General features: G+C 50.0%; 1 protein-coding gene across 2 annotated transcripts in view; it reads right to left on the reverse strand.

Moving 5' to 3' along the window:
- Positions 1-18275, reverse strand: part of ANO2 (anoctamin 2) — a gene marked incomplete at both ends in the record, with an annotated part of 339298 nt that overhangs the window by 234630 nt on the left and 86393 nt on the right. For both annotated transcript variants that reach the window (XM_081247877.1, XM_081247876.1), the window contains 3 exons: positions 2635-2699; positions 8734-8775; positions 9907-9962. In XM_081247877.1, coding sequence (XP_081104003.1) covers positions 2635-2699; positions 8734-8775; positions 9907-9962 — 163 coding nt within the window. The remainder of the gene's footprint in view (positions 1-2634; positions 2700-8733; positions 8776-9906; positions 9963-18275) is intronic.

An 18275-nucleotide genomic window follows, 5' to 3' on the forward strand; every position in this document is an offset into this window, starting at 1 on the left:
GGGGAGGGGCGCGGGGTGCAGGGAAGGGGCGTCTTGCTCCCCCTCTGTCTACTTTACACACCTGGGAAAGGAGCCTCGAACCCTAAATCTCAAGTTTAGGCTTCAACGGTTGCAGAAGGGAAGGGTGGCTTTACACGCCCAGGGACCTCCCACCCCGCTGGGCTCACAGCCGCTCCGTGCTTTCGAATGTTCCAATCCGTGGGCACCGGGGGAGGAACAGCGCTCGGTGCTGCCGATGAGGAGCTGGGGGCCCAAGGCGACGGGCAGGAAACATCTCTGCTGGGCCTTCGCAGGGCTTACCTTCAACCTGGACAGGACCCCCCTGCCTCTGTGGATGCTTCAGCACTGACCACACGGGTGCAGTTCCTACGTGAGCACCAAGAGGGCGCAGTTCACAGGCATGCGCTGCGATGGAACCACAGGGTCAGGGGGGCCTCAGGCTGGGCCCTGTGGGCCACTAGGTCCCGACAGGTGAAGGCAGGAAGGATGGAGAAGAAGTGGCAGCAGAGAGAAGTGGTGCTGAAGACACACCCACAGGAGTTGGTGTCAGACCGGGGACTGGGAGATGGAGGAGAGGAAGGAGGGGACGTGGACGCACGAGCTGAGGTGGAGCCGGCTGAGTGCGGGGAGCTCTTCCCACAGCCGCCACCCGTTTCCTCTCTAGCTGCCTGCTCTTGGCGCCCCTGCCCACCTATGCCCCCAACGTCTCTGTCCCTTCCCTCTCTCCCCACCACAGTCCCCTCGTCTCTCTCCAGCAGAGTAAGTTCGGCACCCCTCTGGGTAGGCCACAGTCCCCCACTACAGCCCCCATACTACCCGTGTCCCATCCCCTCCCCTCCAGCCAGTGTCTGAAAGATGCCCAAGGCTCCAGGCGCGTCCGAGCCCCACATCCAGGCCACTGGCATCGTGCAGCAGGTGCGGAAGTGGCAGTGGACAGCCCCCAGCCCCACGGCACACTGCGCCCGTCTGGACAGCCTTGGGCTCTGCGTCCTCGGGAAACGCCAGGCCCCAGAGCCAGGATCTGCTCCAAAGGCACCTCTTCCCCCACAGGGGAGGCTGCTCCGGTGGCTGAAACGGAGGGCACGCCCGGAGCCGTTGCCCACTCAGCTGGCGGCCGGTCACCTGAAGTCTCCAGAGGAAAACATGGGGCTCTCCGGGAGGGAGAATTTTTATTTTCTGGCATCGTATTTTTTCAAAAGGAGTGAATAGTTGGAGAAAACAGGCGACAGTGTGGGTGGCCACCAGAGACGCAGAGAGGATGATCAAAGCCCACCAGGCACGGAGGAAGCAGCCCTGGTGTGGCCCAGAGAACAGTCTAGGTGGCCGCACCTCACAAAAGGCCGCCAGGGGACGGGAGGTGCAGGGTGAGGGGGCCTCGGTCACCGGCATTTGTGGCACCACTCCCCGACCCCAGCCCCTCGGCTAACGGTCTTCAGCTGGAACAAACACCTGCTGTCCAACTGAGCTCCCAGTTCCCTGGGAGGGCCGTCCCACTCTGCGTGGGAGGTGAGCCTGCCCAAACTGTGACTCCCAGCCTGCTGTCTTCTTCCAAGAAGCAGCTGGAATCCCTCCCTCTGGACTTGATCCTTCTGGCGGCCACCCTTCTCGCGGTCCCAGCCCAGGGCGAGCAGCCCGGAACACTCTCTGAGTTTGCTGGCTGATGAATTAGCTCATTAAAGTGAGCCACAGGTGACTGAGTGGCAGCGAGTCCACTATGTCAGGCACAGGGCCGAGGGTCCTCATAGTTTCCAAATAAGTGTGCTCTATCAAATTTCCCCTGTAGAGCCCTAGCTCAGGCTCCCAGTTTCGGAAAACCAGGATGCCGAAGACCAAAGAGGGGACGTGACTTGACCAGAGCAACAATCGCCCCTAGTGGCCAAGCCTGGGCAAGACCCCAGTCTCCAGACCCTACTCAGCCCAGTGGTCCCCCATTGCACAGGGGTCCTCCCAACATGCCAGCTGGGAAAGAGGTGGGGTTTCAACAGCCCGTGGAGTTCCTAGAGCCCTCAACCCACTTGAGGCTAGTCAGATTACTGCCTTCTAGAAAGTTCTTTCCAAAAGCTTTTCGCCCATGTTCTGTAGAAACTGGGGAAATTCCCTAGGCAATAGGGCATCATTTTAGGAGCAGCACTAAAGGGAGAGGTTTAGGACCCAGTTCTCTTCTCCCTTCCAATTTTTTGGAGAAGCCATAAAAAGCCTGCATTTCCACGCAGACCAGCTGGCTTAGCCCTTATACGATGTGCCGGGTCTTCCCTTCTCTTGGTCAATACTGTGGCTACTTGGGAATGACCCAAGGATCTGCTTCACCCACGTTCTTCTCTAGGCAAATTTGAAGGACGATAATAAAAGAGAGAACTCTACTCACTCCTCTCCCCACAAGAGCAGGCAGGGAGAGACCACAGTGCTGAAGACCCCAAGATGCAAGTCACGGAACATCCGTCTTCATTACCTGCTGACCCACAGCAGCCACTGCCCTCGCCCACCCAGGAGCTGGCTCCCCACCTGTAGGACACACAGCAGGGGCGTCACAGTCTAGAACAGCCAAGCCCTCTGCTCGGCCAACACACTTCCAGGAGCCAAGACAGTTGGCAGAGACCTTCTGGGTCCTCCCAAGAGTCCCCTCCCACATCTTACCTGATGAGGTCAATAGGTTGAAACTTATAAAACACCCCATAGCGTGCCCATTCTTGATACAGCAGCTAAACAAACAAACAAAAAAAAAAACAGGGAACCAGATTAGAGGTGAAGCAGGCAACTATTCACCTTTTCTTATTCAGCTTAGCAAGTCAACATTTGACACACACCCCTCCCCACCAAAGCCATCCTGGCAAGTCAAAATTGAATCCCCAAAGCCCAGCTTCCAGGAGAATTCTCAGGAGATATCCACAGGGAGACTCCAAAGGCAGGAGGCTGTAGACGCTGACTTCTCCTCCCCAAATAATAAAGGTGATCTTCATCACACTCTGGGTGTGCTGCACCTACCAAGCAAAGCCCCTCGCTCTTCACTCCCTCGCCTTGCTGAGTCCAGCCAGATGAGCCCTGGCGTTCATGTATTCACTCATTTAATAAGTACTGACTGCATATCCACCTTGTGCCAGGCCCTGTCCAGACACTGGATAAAGCAGGAAACCAGACAAAGTCACTGCCAGCGTGGTGCTTACCCCTTGTGTGCAGAGACAAATATTAACTTATAAATGCCACAGAGAAAAATAAATCAAGGTAGGGAGTAGAATATGAAGAGAGGGGTAGAGTGCTATTTTAGACAGGATGACAAGGGAATACCATTTACAACAGCCAAGACATGGAAACAACCTAAATATCCATCGATGGAGAAATGGATAAAGAAGATGTGGTACATATATACAATGGAACATTACTCAGCCATAAAAAAGAACAGAATAATGCCATTTTGCAGGGACATGGATGGACCTAGAGACTGTCACACTGAGTGAAGTAAGTCAGACAGAGAAAGACAAATATCATATGATATCACTTCTATGTGGAATCTAAAAAAATGGTACAAATAAACTCATTTACAAAACAGAAATAGAGTCACAGATGTAGAAAGCAAACTTACGGTTACCAAGGGGGAAAGGGGGCAGGGATAAACTGGGAGGTTGGGATTGACATACACACACTACTATGTATAAAATAGATAACTAATAAGGACCTACTGTATAGCACAGGGAACTCTACTCAATACTCTGTAATGACCTTTACGGGAAAAGAATCTAAAAAAGAGTGGATATGTGTATATGTGTAACAGATTCACTTTGTTGTACACCTGAAACTAACACAACATTTTAAATCAACTATACTCCAATAAAATTTTTTTAAAAGATAAAAAAATAAAATAACAAAATAAATTAATTTAAAAAATAAAGTAATTATTGATAGGTATGTAGAAAAAAAAGAAGAAAAGGATGGCAAGGGAAGGCCTCTCTGAGGAGGTGACATTTGGGCTGACACCTGAAGGAAGTAGGTGGTTATGTTTCAGCTAGAAGAACACTCCTTCTGTGCCAAGGCCTAGAGGAAAGGGCATGTCCTAGGATGAAGAGGGAAGCCGGAAGTCTGGCACTGAGCAAGGGGAGAATCTTGGGACATAACCCCAGTTAGAAAGGACTGGGGTGGCCCGATCAGTCAGGGGCTTGTGGGCCATGCAAAGACCTTTGGACTTTGAAGGAAGCCATTAGGAGGTTGGCAGCAGCGGGGTCGGTGGGGGGATACGACCTGGCACTATTAGAGTGTAGATGGCTCACTCTGGCTGCTGCAGGGGGAACAGTGAGAGCTGGTACAGGAGCAGGGGAGCTACTGTAATGGTCCAAGGGAGGGGTGATGGTGGCCTGTACCACAGAGGCAGTGGGACAAGCCGTGAGGAGGGGTTTATTCGGCTTGTACTTTAAAGGGAGAGTCAATAAGATTTGCTGTTGGATTGGATGTGGGGTGAGAGAAAATGAGAACGTGGCCTGAGCAATCGAGTAGACGGTGATTTTATTCACTGAAATGGGGAAGAACAGGCTAGGGAGGGGGAACCAAGAGTTCCATTTGGGAGGCGTTTGTTGGAGATGCCATGTAGATGTCCACGTGGGGATATAGAGTGAGCAGCTGGATATAAAAGTCTGGAGTTCAAAGGAGAGTCCAGAGTCAGAGAAGACATGATTTGTACAGTCATCAAGTTACGGATGCAACTGTCAAAGAGAGAGAGGTAGAGAAGAGGCGTGACGCCAGGGCCCTGGGTGCTCCACCATTCAGAGGTCAAGGGGATGATAAGGAACGCAGAAGAGCCAGAGGAACAATGGTGACATAGCACAGAACTAGAGGTGGGTGGTGTCCTGGAGGCCGAGGCACCATGGGATTCCAAGGGAAGAAGGTGAGCATCTGGGTCAAATACGGCTGACGGGTCAGGCTGGATGAGAACCAAGAAGTGACCTTGGACCCAGCGACCCATGGTTGACCTTGACAAGAGTGGTTCCAGATGGGCCAGATGGACACAGCAGAGGAGATCACCAGGCAACCCCTGGAAGAGCTGGAGCTCCAGGGCATCAAACCCGGGAGGTGATGCGACGATGCCTGCACACTGCCCATGTGGCTCTGCCGGGCCAGCTCGCACAGCCCTGCAGGGGAGGGAGGGTGCTGTAGACCCTTCCCTGTCTCTACAAATGTTTAATCACACAGTTTGAGACCAGGTGGATCGGGCTAAGCCCCGGGTTACAGGGTCCCGGGACAGACCAGGAGTCAACAGGGATGAGCCTGTGTGCATCAAGTGCAAGAGGACAACCAGAGTAAATTGCAACAGTCCCTTTAAACCTGCCGAGTCTAGAACTTTCTAATGAGCTCCTAGCAAATACACTCTCTCCCTCAGAGTTATGCCATGTCCTCTTCACCTACCGGCCAAGCCTGCGAGCAGAGCCAGGAGGCTCTGCAGCTCCTTCTCACAGAGCTGTATTTCAGAGGCCTCGGATGTAATTCCAAGCATGTGGGTCTGACCCCAAACCTTTAGGGCAGGAAGCAACAAGGGGACCACACCATCTGATGGATCAGAGCATACAGGAGGCCAGGTCGGCTTCCTAGGGTCACATCGGTCAGTTGGCTTAAGTATTTCATGGGATTATAAAGAACCCAACTGTTAAAACCATCTGCAATGCCAGAGAACGGCAAGATGCACGAGACTCGGGGCCCTCCCTGAGGCCACAAGCTCCTCAGAGAGCAGCTGGACCTGGGACAGACAGAAAGACGCCAGCTGTAGCTGGCTTAGAGGCACTGATGGGACAGGGTGGACCAGGATGGGAGAGGATGGAATTCTACCTCCGGATCCTTCAATGACCTGTTGGATTTTTTGGCAGGTCACTTTCCCATTAGTGAAATGGGAGTTGTGCAGGATGGGAAGACTAGTCCTCAAGTGAAACCAAGAAGAAAGGTACCTTTCCCGTCAGAAAGACAAGACTGACTTTTGAACTGCCCACTAGAGAAGATAATCATCTGCAAAAGCTGGAAAATTCAGGACCAAGGGTTTAGAAATTGCTAGAGTTTCTAAACTTTAAGATGAGTATCTTCCAGGTTGTGCTTTGGGTTCCCTGTAAGTGGGTAGGGAAGCCAGGGGGAGCTGGTGGGACCCAGTCAGCCCCTGGAGGATGGTGACAGTCCCTCCCCTGGGATACCTGAGAAAAGCAGGTAAGTCTGGCGGATGTGGAATCAGGTGGCTGCTGGCAGTGGGAGGGGCCCATCCACACCCTCGCAGCCCAGCTCTCTAGAAAGGCAAGAAACCCCTGCTCTCCAGAGGGAGGGAGCCTCTCATGAATTACCCTCTGGGAGGGGGCTGAGTCATCGAGACTGCAGGCTGCACTAGGCGAGCTGCGGGGAAGGAGATCGCTCTCCGCCTATGAGGCACATCCCCGGAAGAGCCACAAATCACAGGGAAGAAGGAGGTGAACCCCAGGTATGGGCAGGATGGGCGGATCACCCCTAAAGGCCCGCAGAGGGGCGATCTCCCATCGGTTAGTTCTCAACCCTTCTCCACCTCGTCCAGCACCAAATTCAAGGGTTCTCCCTTGCACCCAACCAAAGTCCTTCCCGCAGCCCTCTGGAAGAACACTAGACTCTTAAAAGGTAACACATACGAATAAATGTGCTGCACATGTTCAGAGATTTCGGCTGGTTCTTTCAAGATACCTTTTAGGTCCCACCCATATGCCTCTGAAGCTCTAGGAAGGAAGCCAGCACGGCAGTGAGAGGTCCCCTTGCCATACATGAAAGACCGTGTCCACCTGGTGGTAGCGCTGGCTGGAATTTGGACACCAGGGTTTTAGTCCTGACGGGACAATCATTTCATGGACATCGGAACCAGTCTCCTTGCCGTGCGGGGTATCCGTTTCCCAAGCCAAATGGACAGAAAAAAGCTTTCACTCTCACTCCTGGTTTCTCTTATCTCCCATCACAGCAAACTTTATTTCCCTAACCATGACCCTGGCAGAGGAAAATAAGGAGACCAGGACTGGCTGGCAAACCCAAGGAAAAGCCACAAGAAATGGGTTGCTTGTCCTCCAAAGACACTTGTCCACCTTCACCGAGCAACCACCAAGATGCAGCTGTGTCCTGGCTGGTCTCTCTCTGCCTGCCAGATTCTAACCATTCCATCCTTTGGGGTGTGCACTGGGAGGAAGTAGCACTGGCCTAAGCAAAACAACTCCTGGGAGGGAAACATTTTGTTCAAAGGTTTTATCGTTAACAATAATATAATATCATTCCAGGCAAAGGTACATATATTTTGGATAGTCTACAATTTGCTTCTCTCTCCCTCTGTGCAGGTAACCGGGGGCTGGCTGATTTTTCCCAGGAGTACTGTGTGTTCCTGATCTCTGGAATGTTCCTGTAAAGTGTTCCACCTTGAGGGGCTGAGGGTTACCACCCACCCAGCAGGAGGTCTCTCAGGTGGGCAGTAGGTGGTGACCACTCTTTAAAGGGGAGTAATGTGAAAAGAAAAAGTAGGAGGACAGAAAATGGCTGGGGCCAGGGAAGTGAGATGTGGGGAGAAAGGCTTCCTCCTTTTCCTTTAAATTTGATCCGGGACTTTTCAGGAAATTAAACACCACCGAGACTATTAGCATCAGATAGAAAACAGATGAGGTTAAAACATGGAAAAACTACAGCAGATTCCCTGGGCAGGCAGAGAAGGGGACATATGTAAGCAATCACAGCAGTATTTCTGGAAAAGACCTTTTTATGTTTTTAATACTTAACACTTCATAACAGGGACTAATAGGCTGGATAAAAAGAAGGCTGCTCAAAAGCAACTTGGGGGATGAATGATTTTCCAGACAGCAGAGTCGGGGTGGGGAGAGGGGGTACACGGGCTTCTATTCCTCATCCCGCCCACCCTCGTCTGTTCACCAGAGTCGCTGAAGGCTGGGGAACCTGGGTGGGAGGATGGCAGGAGGGGGTGATGGCCAGACGGGCAGCCCCAACTAAAGAGGCTGGGTGATGCTCAGAGCATCACGCCGTGGTGGCAAGGGTGGTACCCATGCTCCTAGAGTACCAGAAAACAGAAGAAACGGGATCTAGATGGAGGGCTGGGGACAGGCAGGAGCTGTGACTGGCATAGGGGAGATCCTCCAAAGGGACCCTTTTCCCTCCCTTAAATATAACCTATTTCTAGCTGCCCAGAATATGCAGCAGGTTTCTCATCTATCATTTGGGAACGGCTGTACCCTACCTGTCTGCCTCGACAGAGAGGATAAGAATAACTTAAGGGTGACCCTCCCCAAACAAGCCGTAATGGCATGGATACTGGTATATTTTTAGCAGAAACACTAGATTTGAGGGTCAGAGGGGCACTAGCCCCTTCTCTGTTTATGGTAGCAGTGTTATCATGAGCAAGGTGCACAATCGTTCTGTGCCTCAGTTTCCCCATCTATCAGTGAAGGGATTTGGATGCTCAGTGTTTCTCAGCCAAAGCTCTCTTGTCATCAGGGGCAGGGATACTGCCTCTGTGTGTGACTGTGGGATGTATTTCAGGATGGTTGGCATCACTGGTCCACCAGGCACTAAATGCCAATAGCACCCCCATACCCAGTCACGTCAACAACCAGAAATGCCCTCACATTTCCAAACGCCTGGGGACAGGGAGCTGTGGAAGAATGGCTGGATATAGATAAGCAGTAAATAGAACACCCAGGACACGTCTACACAGCGCCCCACCCCTGCATGGTCCTCAAGCGCAGCATCGGGCTGGCTTACCTTTCTGTCATTCACGTCATCCCCTGGACTATCGTATTCACCCTGTAGGAGGAGAAAGCCAATGGAATGATCAAAAACAGGGAAAGCGTTTTCTTTTAAATTTTCTAACGTTATCCCTTTCTTTCATTCCCATTTCGGGAAGGAAGATCAAGAGAATGACACGTAAGGAGACACTGGTCCGCTTCCTCGGTCACCAGCACCTGCTGTGTTTCCTGTGGGCAGCTTCTCACCCAGGGCGGCTCCCCTTACAGGCCTCAGAGACCCCCCTGCCCCTCCTCACAGCAAATGCAACAGCAGAGCCCGACCTGGAAACGGATTACCACATCAGGAAAACCCCCGTGCCCCGGCCATACCCGGCAGAGCCTCAATTCGCGTGTGCCCACCGCAAGGATGCTGGCGAGGAGAAAAGGTCACCTGGGAAATTCCTGCAGGCGCTCAGGGGTCCCCACCCCAGGGGTCTCATTTGGTACCACCGTGGGGTAGATGCTAAGGCGACCGACGGGGTGGACAGGGCAGTCTGGGGGCACCGAGTTCATGGGCCAGTTCAGTTTCTCACGAATCATCTTGAAGAATATCACTGCATTATGTTATAGGATGTTTATGACGTTACTCGCGGCCAAGAAAAGCTTTAATCACAGTCTCTCTGTTTTCTTAACCAAACAACAGTATAAGGGATTTTGAGAGACATCCTTAAAATATGTCAAGATAGAAAAAAGATCTGACACTTAATACACCCTCACACAGGATGAGGAATTTCACATCCACACAAAGCTATCACGTATAAAATATCACTTTCAGTCATTTGAGGGCCTGACGGTCCAGCCTGTGTTATTATCCAGGTCTGGGACTCGCGCTCCCCGCTATCCACCCACCTTCCCCATCTCCCTTTAACCCTCCACACACCGTTATCTGTCTTCTCACACTTTCCCCAAAATCAAGGCAGGGAGTGCGGGGAAGCCCAGACAAAAACCAGTTTGTTCTGCCATCGGGGAAATAACGGGAACAGTTTGAGACAACTGGCAAGAATCAACTAGGGGTTATTTTCATTGACAAGTGGTCCGGAGCCAGCCCAGGTGGTTCAGCGTCCTCATTCCCTCCTGCCTCCCCGCCCGTATATCCACCACCACGTCGCCTGCAGTGTCCACCCTGCTGACCGATGGAGGTGATACTCACGTCGTGCAGGGGGTAGGCAGCCTCGTAGATATTATTGGCTATCAGAGAACTAATACCTGCAGAAGAAGGAAGATGAATACGGTAACTGTAGGGCAGGGGTTTCTCAACTTGACCTTGGTCTTCTGATGAATACTAATTCCCCCAGCACCACCTCTCAGCTGAGAACCCCTACCCCTCCAGATCCTCCCAGTCGATGAGAAGTTCCTTTCGGGCTTGACTTCTCAGCATAAGAACAGTATTTTTTCATTTCCCAAATGCAAAGTTATGATTAAATAGCAGATACGCTCTCTCAAACGTCACGTCCATCCTGTCCTCGTACACTCAGATCCCTCTGGTCCCAGAACCCTCACCACCACCGCCTCCATGGCCACAGCCGTGCGCTAAGAGTATCTGTGTTCAGTGACTGGCATAGGAATGACCACAGGGATTACTGAAATTATAATCAATAAACATGTCCGTCGGAGCACCCCACCACACTTCACCTGAACTCATTTCCGGCCCCTCCCTGTTCCTTCACAAGGCAGCGTGCATTATGGTCCACGACTGACCTGCATGGACCCTTAGATCCCTAGGGCAGTGGTTCTCAAAGTGTGACCTGGGGAACCCCGGGTGTCCCCATGACCCTTTCAGGGGGTTCATAAGGTCAGACTATTTTTATAGTAGTACTAAGACACAGTTTGCTTTTATACTCCTATTCTCTCACGAGTCCACAGCGGAGTTTTGTGACCTGTGATGACATCATCCCCAGACAGCTAACGGAATGTGGGCTTGCGTATCCTTGTGCTTTAAACTTCTCTCAATTTTAACTTCAAATATAATAAATATTGATCAATATAACGCACCTAGATGAAAGCCCTGTAGGCGCTCTCGATAATTTTTAAAAGCATAAAGAGGTCCTGAGACCACAAAGTTGGAAAACCGCATAACAGGGGATCCATTGTTTTTTAATCCCGACAGTATTCCACAGCACTGGGCACACACACAGCAGACCCTACTAAATAGATGTTATGTGAAGGAGTGGCTCCATCCCTGTAACTCCAATATACTCACCACAGAGAAGCTCCTGTTCAGCACAGAGCCACTACTATTCCCTCATTTCGTTCATGTTTGGATTCAGAGACTATAACATGCCCTGTATGTTCTGTCACTCAGGACAGTCTGCCCTGGGTTGCTGGCTCCCAGATGGAAGGGATCATATCTCATCAGCTCGAGGACCCTGCCTGCGGGGATGCGGGGATGCACATTCAGTGGGGGGCAGGGGGGGCGGCAGGGGGCGGGGTCTCTGAAACACAATGATTTCCCTTCTCTCAAGCACGCTTTCTGCCCTGAACCATTCTTTCCGGAGACACTGTAGACAGTAGTGTGAAGAGGAGAGATTCGATTTTGGAGGGAAACACCCAGGACGTCCAAATGCTAAGTAATCTGCATTTGCACACGACTCTGTAGAGACTCCCAGGCTACGTGACAAAGCTCGATGACAGTGACTCGTTAAAATTCGTGGTTTTCCACCTCCCGCACCCAGTCAGTGCCCCATCGCGTGCTCGGAGCCTCAGAGGTTCTCAAACAATCCTCCTCCCTCCATCAGCCTCCTCTTCCTCAAATCATGCCCCTATTCGCCTGGGATGCCAGAACGGCTGGCCAGGGGTCCACGTGGGAGCAGAGGTCCTCAGGGGGCTGCAGGGGCGCCTGGCAGAAGCGGCCACTCTTCCAGCGAGTTGAGAGCTGAGATTTCAGGGCTGCGGCGTCACCCAAGAGCCAGTCCTTTCCTGATTTTACGTCTCCTCCTCAGCATGCACAGAAAACATCAGAAATAACTGTGGCGGGGGGAGATGGGGGATGGAGGGTGGGTATAGGGAGTATGGGTTGGGGGGAGGTGCCCCGGGGCTGAAGGAGCTGCAGATTTGTCTTCCTCCGACGACTACAATTTCACTTTGAGCATCATTAATCAGTTCAAGAGCCATAACCACAGCAATGTGAAGCCACCCTACAATCATCAGGGGGAGGGATCCCAAGCCGGGAGGGGGCGGGGGGTGGTTCAAAGCTGTCGACATGGATACAGGCTGAAGCATCACAGGCGGGCAGGGCTCCAGCTAGACTGCACCCCACGCACTACCCAACCCAATCCCTGTACCCATACCCACCCCCTGGTTGCCAAGGCGGCAGCACATACCCTGAAGACAGTCGCCAAACTGCGTGGAAAAGTCCAGCAGGTGTGGAGCTCCCCTGCTAATTCTCGGCTTTGCTTAGAGAGTAGCCCAGCGTCTGAGAGCACTGGGCCGACAACCTGAACCCCTGGGTCCTGCCACCAGAGCTTCAAAAAAGATCTCGAATCGTCGGAGGTCTAAAGCTATGCACCCTACATCTCATCTGAAATAAAGTTCCTCGGCACTGAATGCCAGTTTCACTTCTAGAATGGTGTTCACGCCTTGTTTGGTGCCCTCCAAAGGCCTGCAAGGTACCTGAGGCAGGGAGCACGCCCCTCTCACTGGAGTCTCCCAGGGCTCCCGCCTCACTGCTGGGAACACAGAAGGGGTAACGGTTGTTACCCAAAAGAGTAAGCAGCCCTATGGCGAAAGTGATCTCAGCATCTCTTCCCATGTATCACAGGCATCTACTTACCCGCTACTCCAATCTTCTTTGGCAACCCACGCTGATGAAGGAAACTTAAACTCTAGTTGACTAGTCTGCTGCGTAAGAGAGGAACCAAGACGACTCAGGTCATCAAACCTGAATTGTCCTAAACCAGATAACCAGAGCTTCAGGATGCTGTCATTGACCGTGTCTCTGCCCCATGGCTGTGTACCTCCCCCTCTTCAGGTGGCATCTTATGGGCCCTTCCGTCAGGGGCTGCTGGGCAGAGGGAGCGGATGGTACACGAAAGGAAGAGGAATGGGGAGGGGGAGAGGCAAGTTGAAAAGTAACTGTTTATCTACAACTTCAAGAATGGGAACCGCTTTGGCCTCTCAGCCACAGACTTCAGACACCAAGACTCTACCCCAAAACAAGCATGGAAATCAGTTTAAAAGAAGAAAATAATCAAACTTAAAAAAAAAAAGAGTCGCTGCTTTGAAAATTGAAATTCTGAATTTTTCCTTTCTTTTCGGCAAAAAGGGCTAATTGGTTCCATCATGCATCCTCCATCTGGCCATAACGGCAAAGCTTTCTTCTTCAGGATGACTTCCAAAGTCCTTCCTCTCTGCTCTAGACCCAGGGAGAGAGAGAGAGACCCGATCTTTTGTCCTCCTACTCCCAGAAGGGGGGCCAGCCAGGAGGAGAAAGCACTGAGAACGTTTTCCTTCCCCTCTCGCCCCAAAGAGAAGCAGTGCCTCGGCCCAAACAAAGCACGGCCCACCGAGGACTTCTTTACTGATCCCCAAAGTCCCTTCAGGTCACCAGGTACTTCACACCTGCTGCTTAGAAACACAATTCCCCAGGGAAAAGGCTCACATTTTCTCTCTGCCCAGCACTGGCCACAGCTCTGCTGATTCTACCAAGCCCAGCAACACTGGTCCTCTGCAAATACAGGGTCGGGGTCAAGGACCAGAGCAGGGTGGGCTCAGACCCTGGGACTGGTACCTGAAAACACCCTCATAATATAAAACCTAAGGCCTCGCATTTAGCTTCCAAGACATCTCTGGTTTCCTGGACACAAAGGCTGACCCACAGCACAGTTTCTGGTCTGCCTCCCAACGTGAGAATCTCATGAAATCTACAGGTGCTGCCGAGTGACAGGGACTGCAGCTCTGCCCCTCCAGGCCAAACACCCGGACAGGTACGTAGAGGGATGATGCTCAACTCCTGAAAACTCATTTGGTTTTGATTCCCCCCAGAACCAGGGCCCAGTCTGCCCGGCATTCTGCTTTCATCCCTGTATTCCAGCCGGACGTAAATCTAAACCAGAACCCCCCAGACAGTGCACTGAACAGAAACTATATTTACCCATCACCAAATTGTCTTGACATGTGCTTAATTACTTAAATGCCTTTAATTCCAAGCCTTTTCTTCTAAGAAAATATAAACCAGTTCAGCTGGATGAGTGATAAACCAGATGTTTACACCACACAACATGGTCTGGCTTCGGTCAAAATAATTAAGACATCGTCTCCTGAGTAGGGAGGGGAGATGCCCAAAGCATACATTTGTTTAAATACTCTGACACCAAAATACCTATGAAAACGTAGCTCCATCAAGCTGTAATTTTCTGTCCATGAAAAGGCAACAGCTTTCATATGAAGGAACAGGAAAGGTGTCAGTCAAGGAAGCTTGGGCTTCTTTCCACGGTAAAGCACACTTGAAAGGCATTCCAGAATGGAGTGAACTGGCACAGTCCTGAACCCGACCGCTGACCTGACGTTATGTTGATTAGAAGGCACCATCGGGCTGGGCCAAGTTCGTGATGACTCACAGGCTACCACCACACTGCAGATCCCAAACTCACAAGTACTTCCAGGCTCTGGACATGGTGCGTGTATCAGCCCACCATCCCTCACTTCCCAGGTAAGTAAAAAGGAAAGGGCCCGTTGGCTTTTGGGGAGGTTACAGAAGAAACCCCCCAAATTAAAAGTTAGATAGTCACCAAATGCCGATCTTTTTTCAAGGTCAGCTCCCCTTTCTTTGCCTTCTTCTGCGAATTTTTTTTTTTTTTTTTTTTTTTTTTGCGGTACGCGGGCCTCTCACTGTTGTGGCCTCTCCCATTGCAGAGCACAGGCTCCGGACACGCAGGCTCAGCGGCCATGGCTCACGGGCCCAGCCACTCCGCGGCATGCGGGATCTTCCCGGACCGGGGCACGAACCCGTGTCCCCTGCATCGGCAGGCGGACTCTCAACCACTGCGCCACCAGGGAAGCTCCTTCTGCTAATTTTTATCTTGCTGCCCCTCCTTTCACCAAAGAAGAAAAAAAGTAAAGAAAAGAAAAAAAGGTGACAGGAAGTCCAAGAGACCCTACTGCTGGCCAGGACACTTAAAGGGACCAAACGGCGAACGTCCATATAGCAAATGTTAGAAAAACCACAACAAAGATTAAGCCCTTCACAGAGCAGACTTGGTTTCATTTGAGGACTCCGGGGAAGCAACATTCAGATGCCCAGAAGGCCAGCACGTGGACTACCCTCCCCACTCCCAGACGTAGGCAGGGCAAGAAGCCTGTGGCAGCCCATCCTGCACTCACATCGTTGTCTACCTTTATAGAGTCCCTAAGAGTCACCTGGGGAGTGGGTTAAAAATGCAGTTTGGGACTAGTAGATGCAAACTAGTATATATAGGATGGATAAACAACAAGGTCCCACTGTAGAGCACAGGGAACCATGTACACAGAGGGTAAGAGCTCTCCCGCTAATTCCAGGTCACGATGCTACCCTGGCATCCCCAACTGCCAGGCCGCACCTTTGTAAATGGTCTCTCTGTTGATATTCCTGCCCTGAGTGGTGGTCATGTGACTGTGTCATTTGCTCCTGTTGGGACCCTAACCTCTCTGGAGTGGTTCCCTTTCTGTCTTTTGTATCATGTGCTTTCCTTGCATGCATCTCTCTCGCTAGACAGCCACGTGGCTTATTCGTTCTTCTCAAATGCCACTCAAATGTGAGCTCCGTAAAGGCAGGGATCTGTGTCTGTCTGAGTCCCTACTCTAGTCCCCAGTTCTAGAACGTGAATGATGCGTAGGATACGAATAAATATTTGTTGAATGAATGGATGTCACGGTGGGAAGACCTCAGCTTCCACCTTCGCTGGAAAACCTTTCCCAATAACTTCATCCGTTTATTAACTGATCAGTTTACAAGAGCACTGAAAAAGAGCCAAGAAACTCAGGTTTCCATCAGCTCCAAACCTCTAACCTTGGGCTCGAAGTCAATCTCTCTGTTGGGAAAGCGGTTAATATCTAATATCCGTTGAAATTACTCTGCACGGGAGTTAAAGGATCAAAGGAGACAAAGAGTGTGAAAGTGCTTTGCAAAGCATACAGTGACACACATGCAAGGGGTCCTTACTATCTTGGTTAAAGGAAGACCTCATGTGTACAGAGATCTCTTACCTGGTTATCTCAGCTCTCACAACAGAGAACCCAGAAGAAAAAGTATCTCAATCTCAGGCAACCGATTCCCTAAGGTTACGTACCTAGCCACAGCAGAATCCTCCAGATCCTCCTGCAATGCCTTTTCACTTTCTCTTTACCCCAAATTCTAATGAGTTTGTTTTTCTGTGTCCTAAATAGCACAGCAAACCTTGAAATAGCAAAACTCAGGGAGGGAGGTCACCAGAGTCAAGAATTCAAAAACATCAGAGACTGTGGGGCAAACAGCCGTAAAAATACTTAGGTAATCCTTGAGGAAACTTGAATAACCTTATATTCTCAAGGATAATCCTGACTCCTACAGAAAAGCTTACGTATGCCTTTATATAGAGACCATATGTTGATATATTCTATATGAGAAAGCAGGGAAGTTTAGAGAGACTTTAGAAAAATTTCTATATAAAAAGATGTTGCTGAGGACATGAAGTGCTACACCACTGACTATTCCCCTCTCACTTCGGTTCAAGGTCAAATTTGCAGCCCAACTGCAGAAGCTAGAGGGCCGTATGGTTTGCATATTTGCAGTCTATTTTTTCCTCCTAGTTTCAACATTCTATTTTAATTTGTGTTTTTCCTGTTTCTTATTTCTTTATTATTTATATTATGCTGTTTTATTGTTTTTCTTGTAAGTCACCTCAGAAATTTTGTGGAACAAGATGGGACTATAAATAAATCAATACATACATCTTGTATGCAGCATAATGCTTTGCAAAGTAGGCATTCGAAAAAATGTATTTTCTACAAAGAAGAAAGTGATAATACCAGATAAACGGGAGTGATTCTGAATTATTATCTTTAGTTTTATTTTTCCATCTTCTATTTCTAATCTTTATCATCTTTTCCACCTTCTAATTTCCACTGTAATTGAGGACAATGAGAAAGGGAATAAAGCTTTGTAAATTGGTCACAAAAGTAATGACCACATAAAAGGTAATTCCAAGGCTGAAGGATCAATGAAAATGCCTTGGAAAACAATTCTGCACACAATCCTGTTCTTCCTTTTTCTTTTATTTTTATGAGGCAACCCTTCTCTGGAGGAAATCTAAGCCAATTCTAAGCCCATGTGTGTTTCTCTACAAAACCAGAGAGAAGGGCAATAAAATCAAAAGTTACCCATGGCTCAAAGGTCCGTATTATCCTGAGGCCTCACAATGTTATCACGTTCCTCATTCTTTCTGATCTTCTAAGTAAGATGGTAAGTTGGCCAAAAAGCTTAAAGGGTACTGTATTTTCCCAGGCGGAAGTCAAAGAACCTGAGAATCGGCCTTCAGCGTTCTCCTCTCCTGGGAAGCAGAGTTCAGTCCCTTGTTAGGAGCTAGTAAATCATCAGCAACTACTGTGGAACCAACAGCCCATAAAGACTCAGCCAAACGCCACGCTGAGTTCCCTGCACCCCAAAGGCAGAGGAAATAGGATCGGAGGAGGGAACCCAGGTTCTAGACCCAGTTCCAACAGTGTCTCAGTATGTGGCTCTGGAAAAGCCACCCCTCCCGTCTGTGCACCTTGGTAACTGGAGATGATAATTCCTGACACACCTACCTTCCCAGGGAGTCATGAAGCTAACGCTGGATAACTTATGATGATATTTAGATGCATCCATGGGAGTTGGCTGTTCTGAATCTGTGCTCCCTTTGCCCTCTGCACACTTCTAATATCATACCTACCAGATTATCTCATAATTATCTGTTTACATGTCTGTCCACATGGCTAAACTAAGAGCCCCGCAAGAACAGAAAGTAGGTCAAATTCATCTTGCCATCTCTGTTTCTATAACGTCATTTGACACATAGTAGGTGCTCAATAAATGTTTTCTGAATGTCAAAAAAGAAAGAAATTTTTGAAAACTACTCAACAACAAAATCCTTAAGATGTCTGACTCTGTGACATCGGAAAACCAACCAACCAACCAACCAACAGATCCTCAAAGGGAAAAAAACTGCTGTCTTAAAGCAGAGGGTCTCTAATGACTTTTCAACAATCTGGAGGCTGTCCCTCAAAACAAACTTTAGTTTTTAAGGACTTCCCAGTTTACAAAACAAACTAACAGTTTCCCATTTAATCTTTACAAAAACTCTGCAAGATACGTAATTCTTACCTAAAAGGGAAAACTGGGTGGGAGAGAAGTTAAGCCATTTGTCCACAAACACACATCACAGGGAACTCACCAGCTCCTGCTATGACACTAGCCGGCTGAGCACGTTCAATTAATTCACTAAAGCAAATCGACTTGAGCAGAACGTGCAGCCAGCCGAGTGCACAGGGGGATAAAAGATGATCCACACACATCTCAAGGACCGTCTC

Source organism: Mesoplodon bidens (assembly GCF_964165515.1).
Source record: "Mesoplodon bidens genome assembly, chromosome: 11".
Lineage (NCBI taxonomy): Eukaryota > Metazoa > Chordata > Mammalia > Artiodactyla > Ziphiidae > Mesoplodon > Mesoplodon bidens.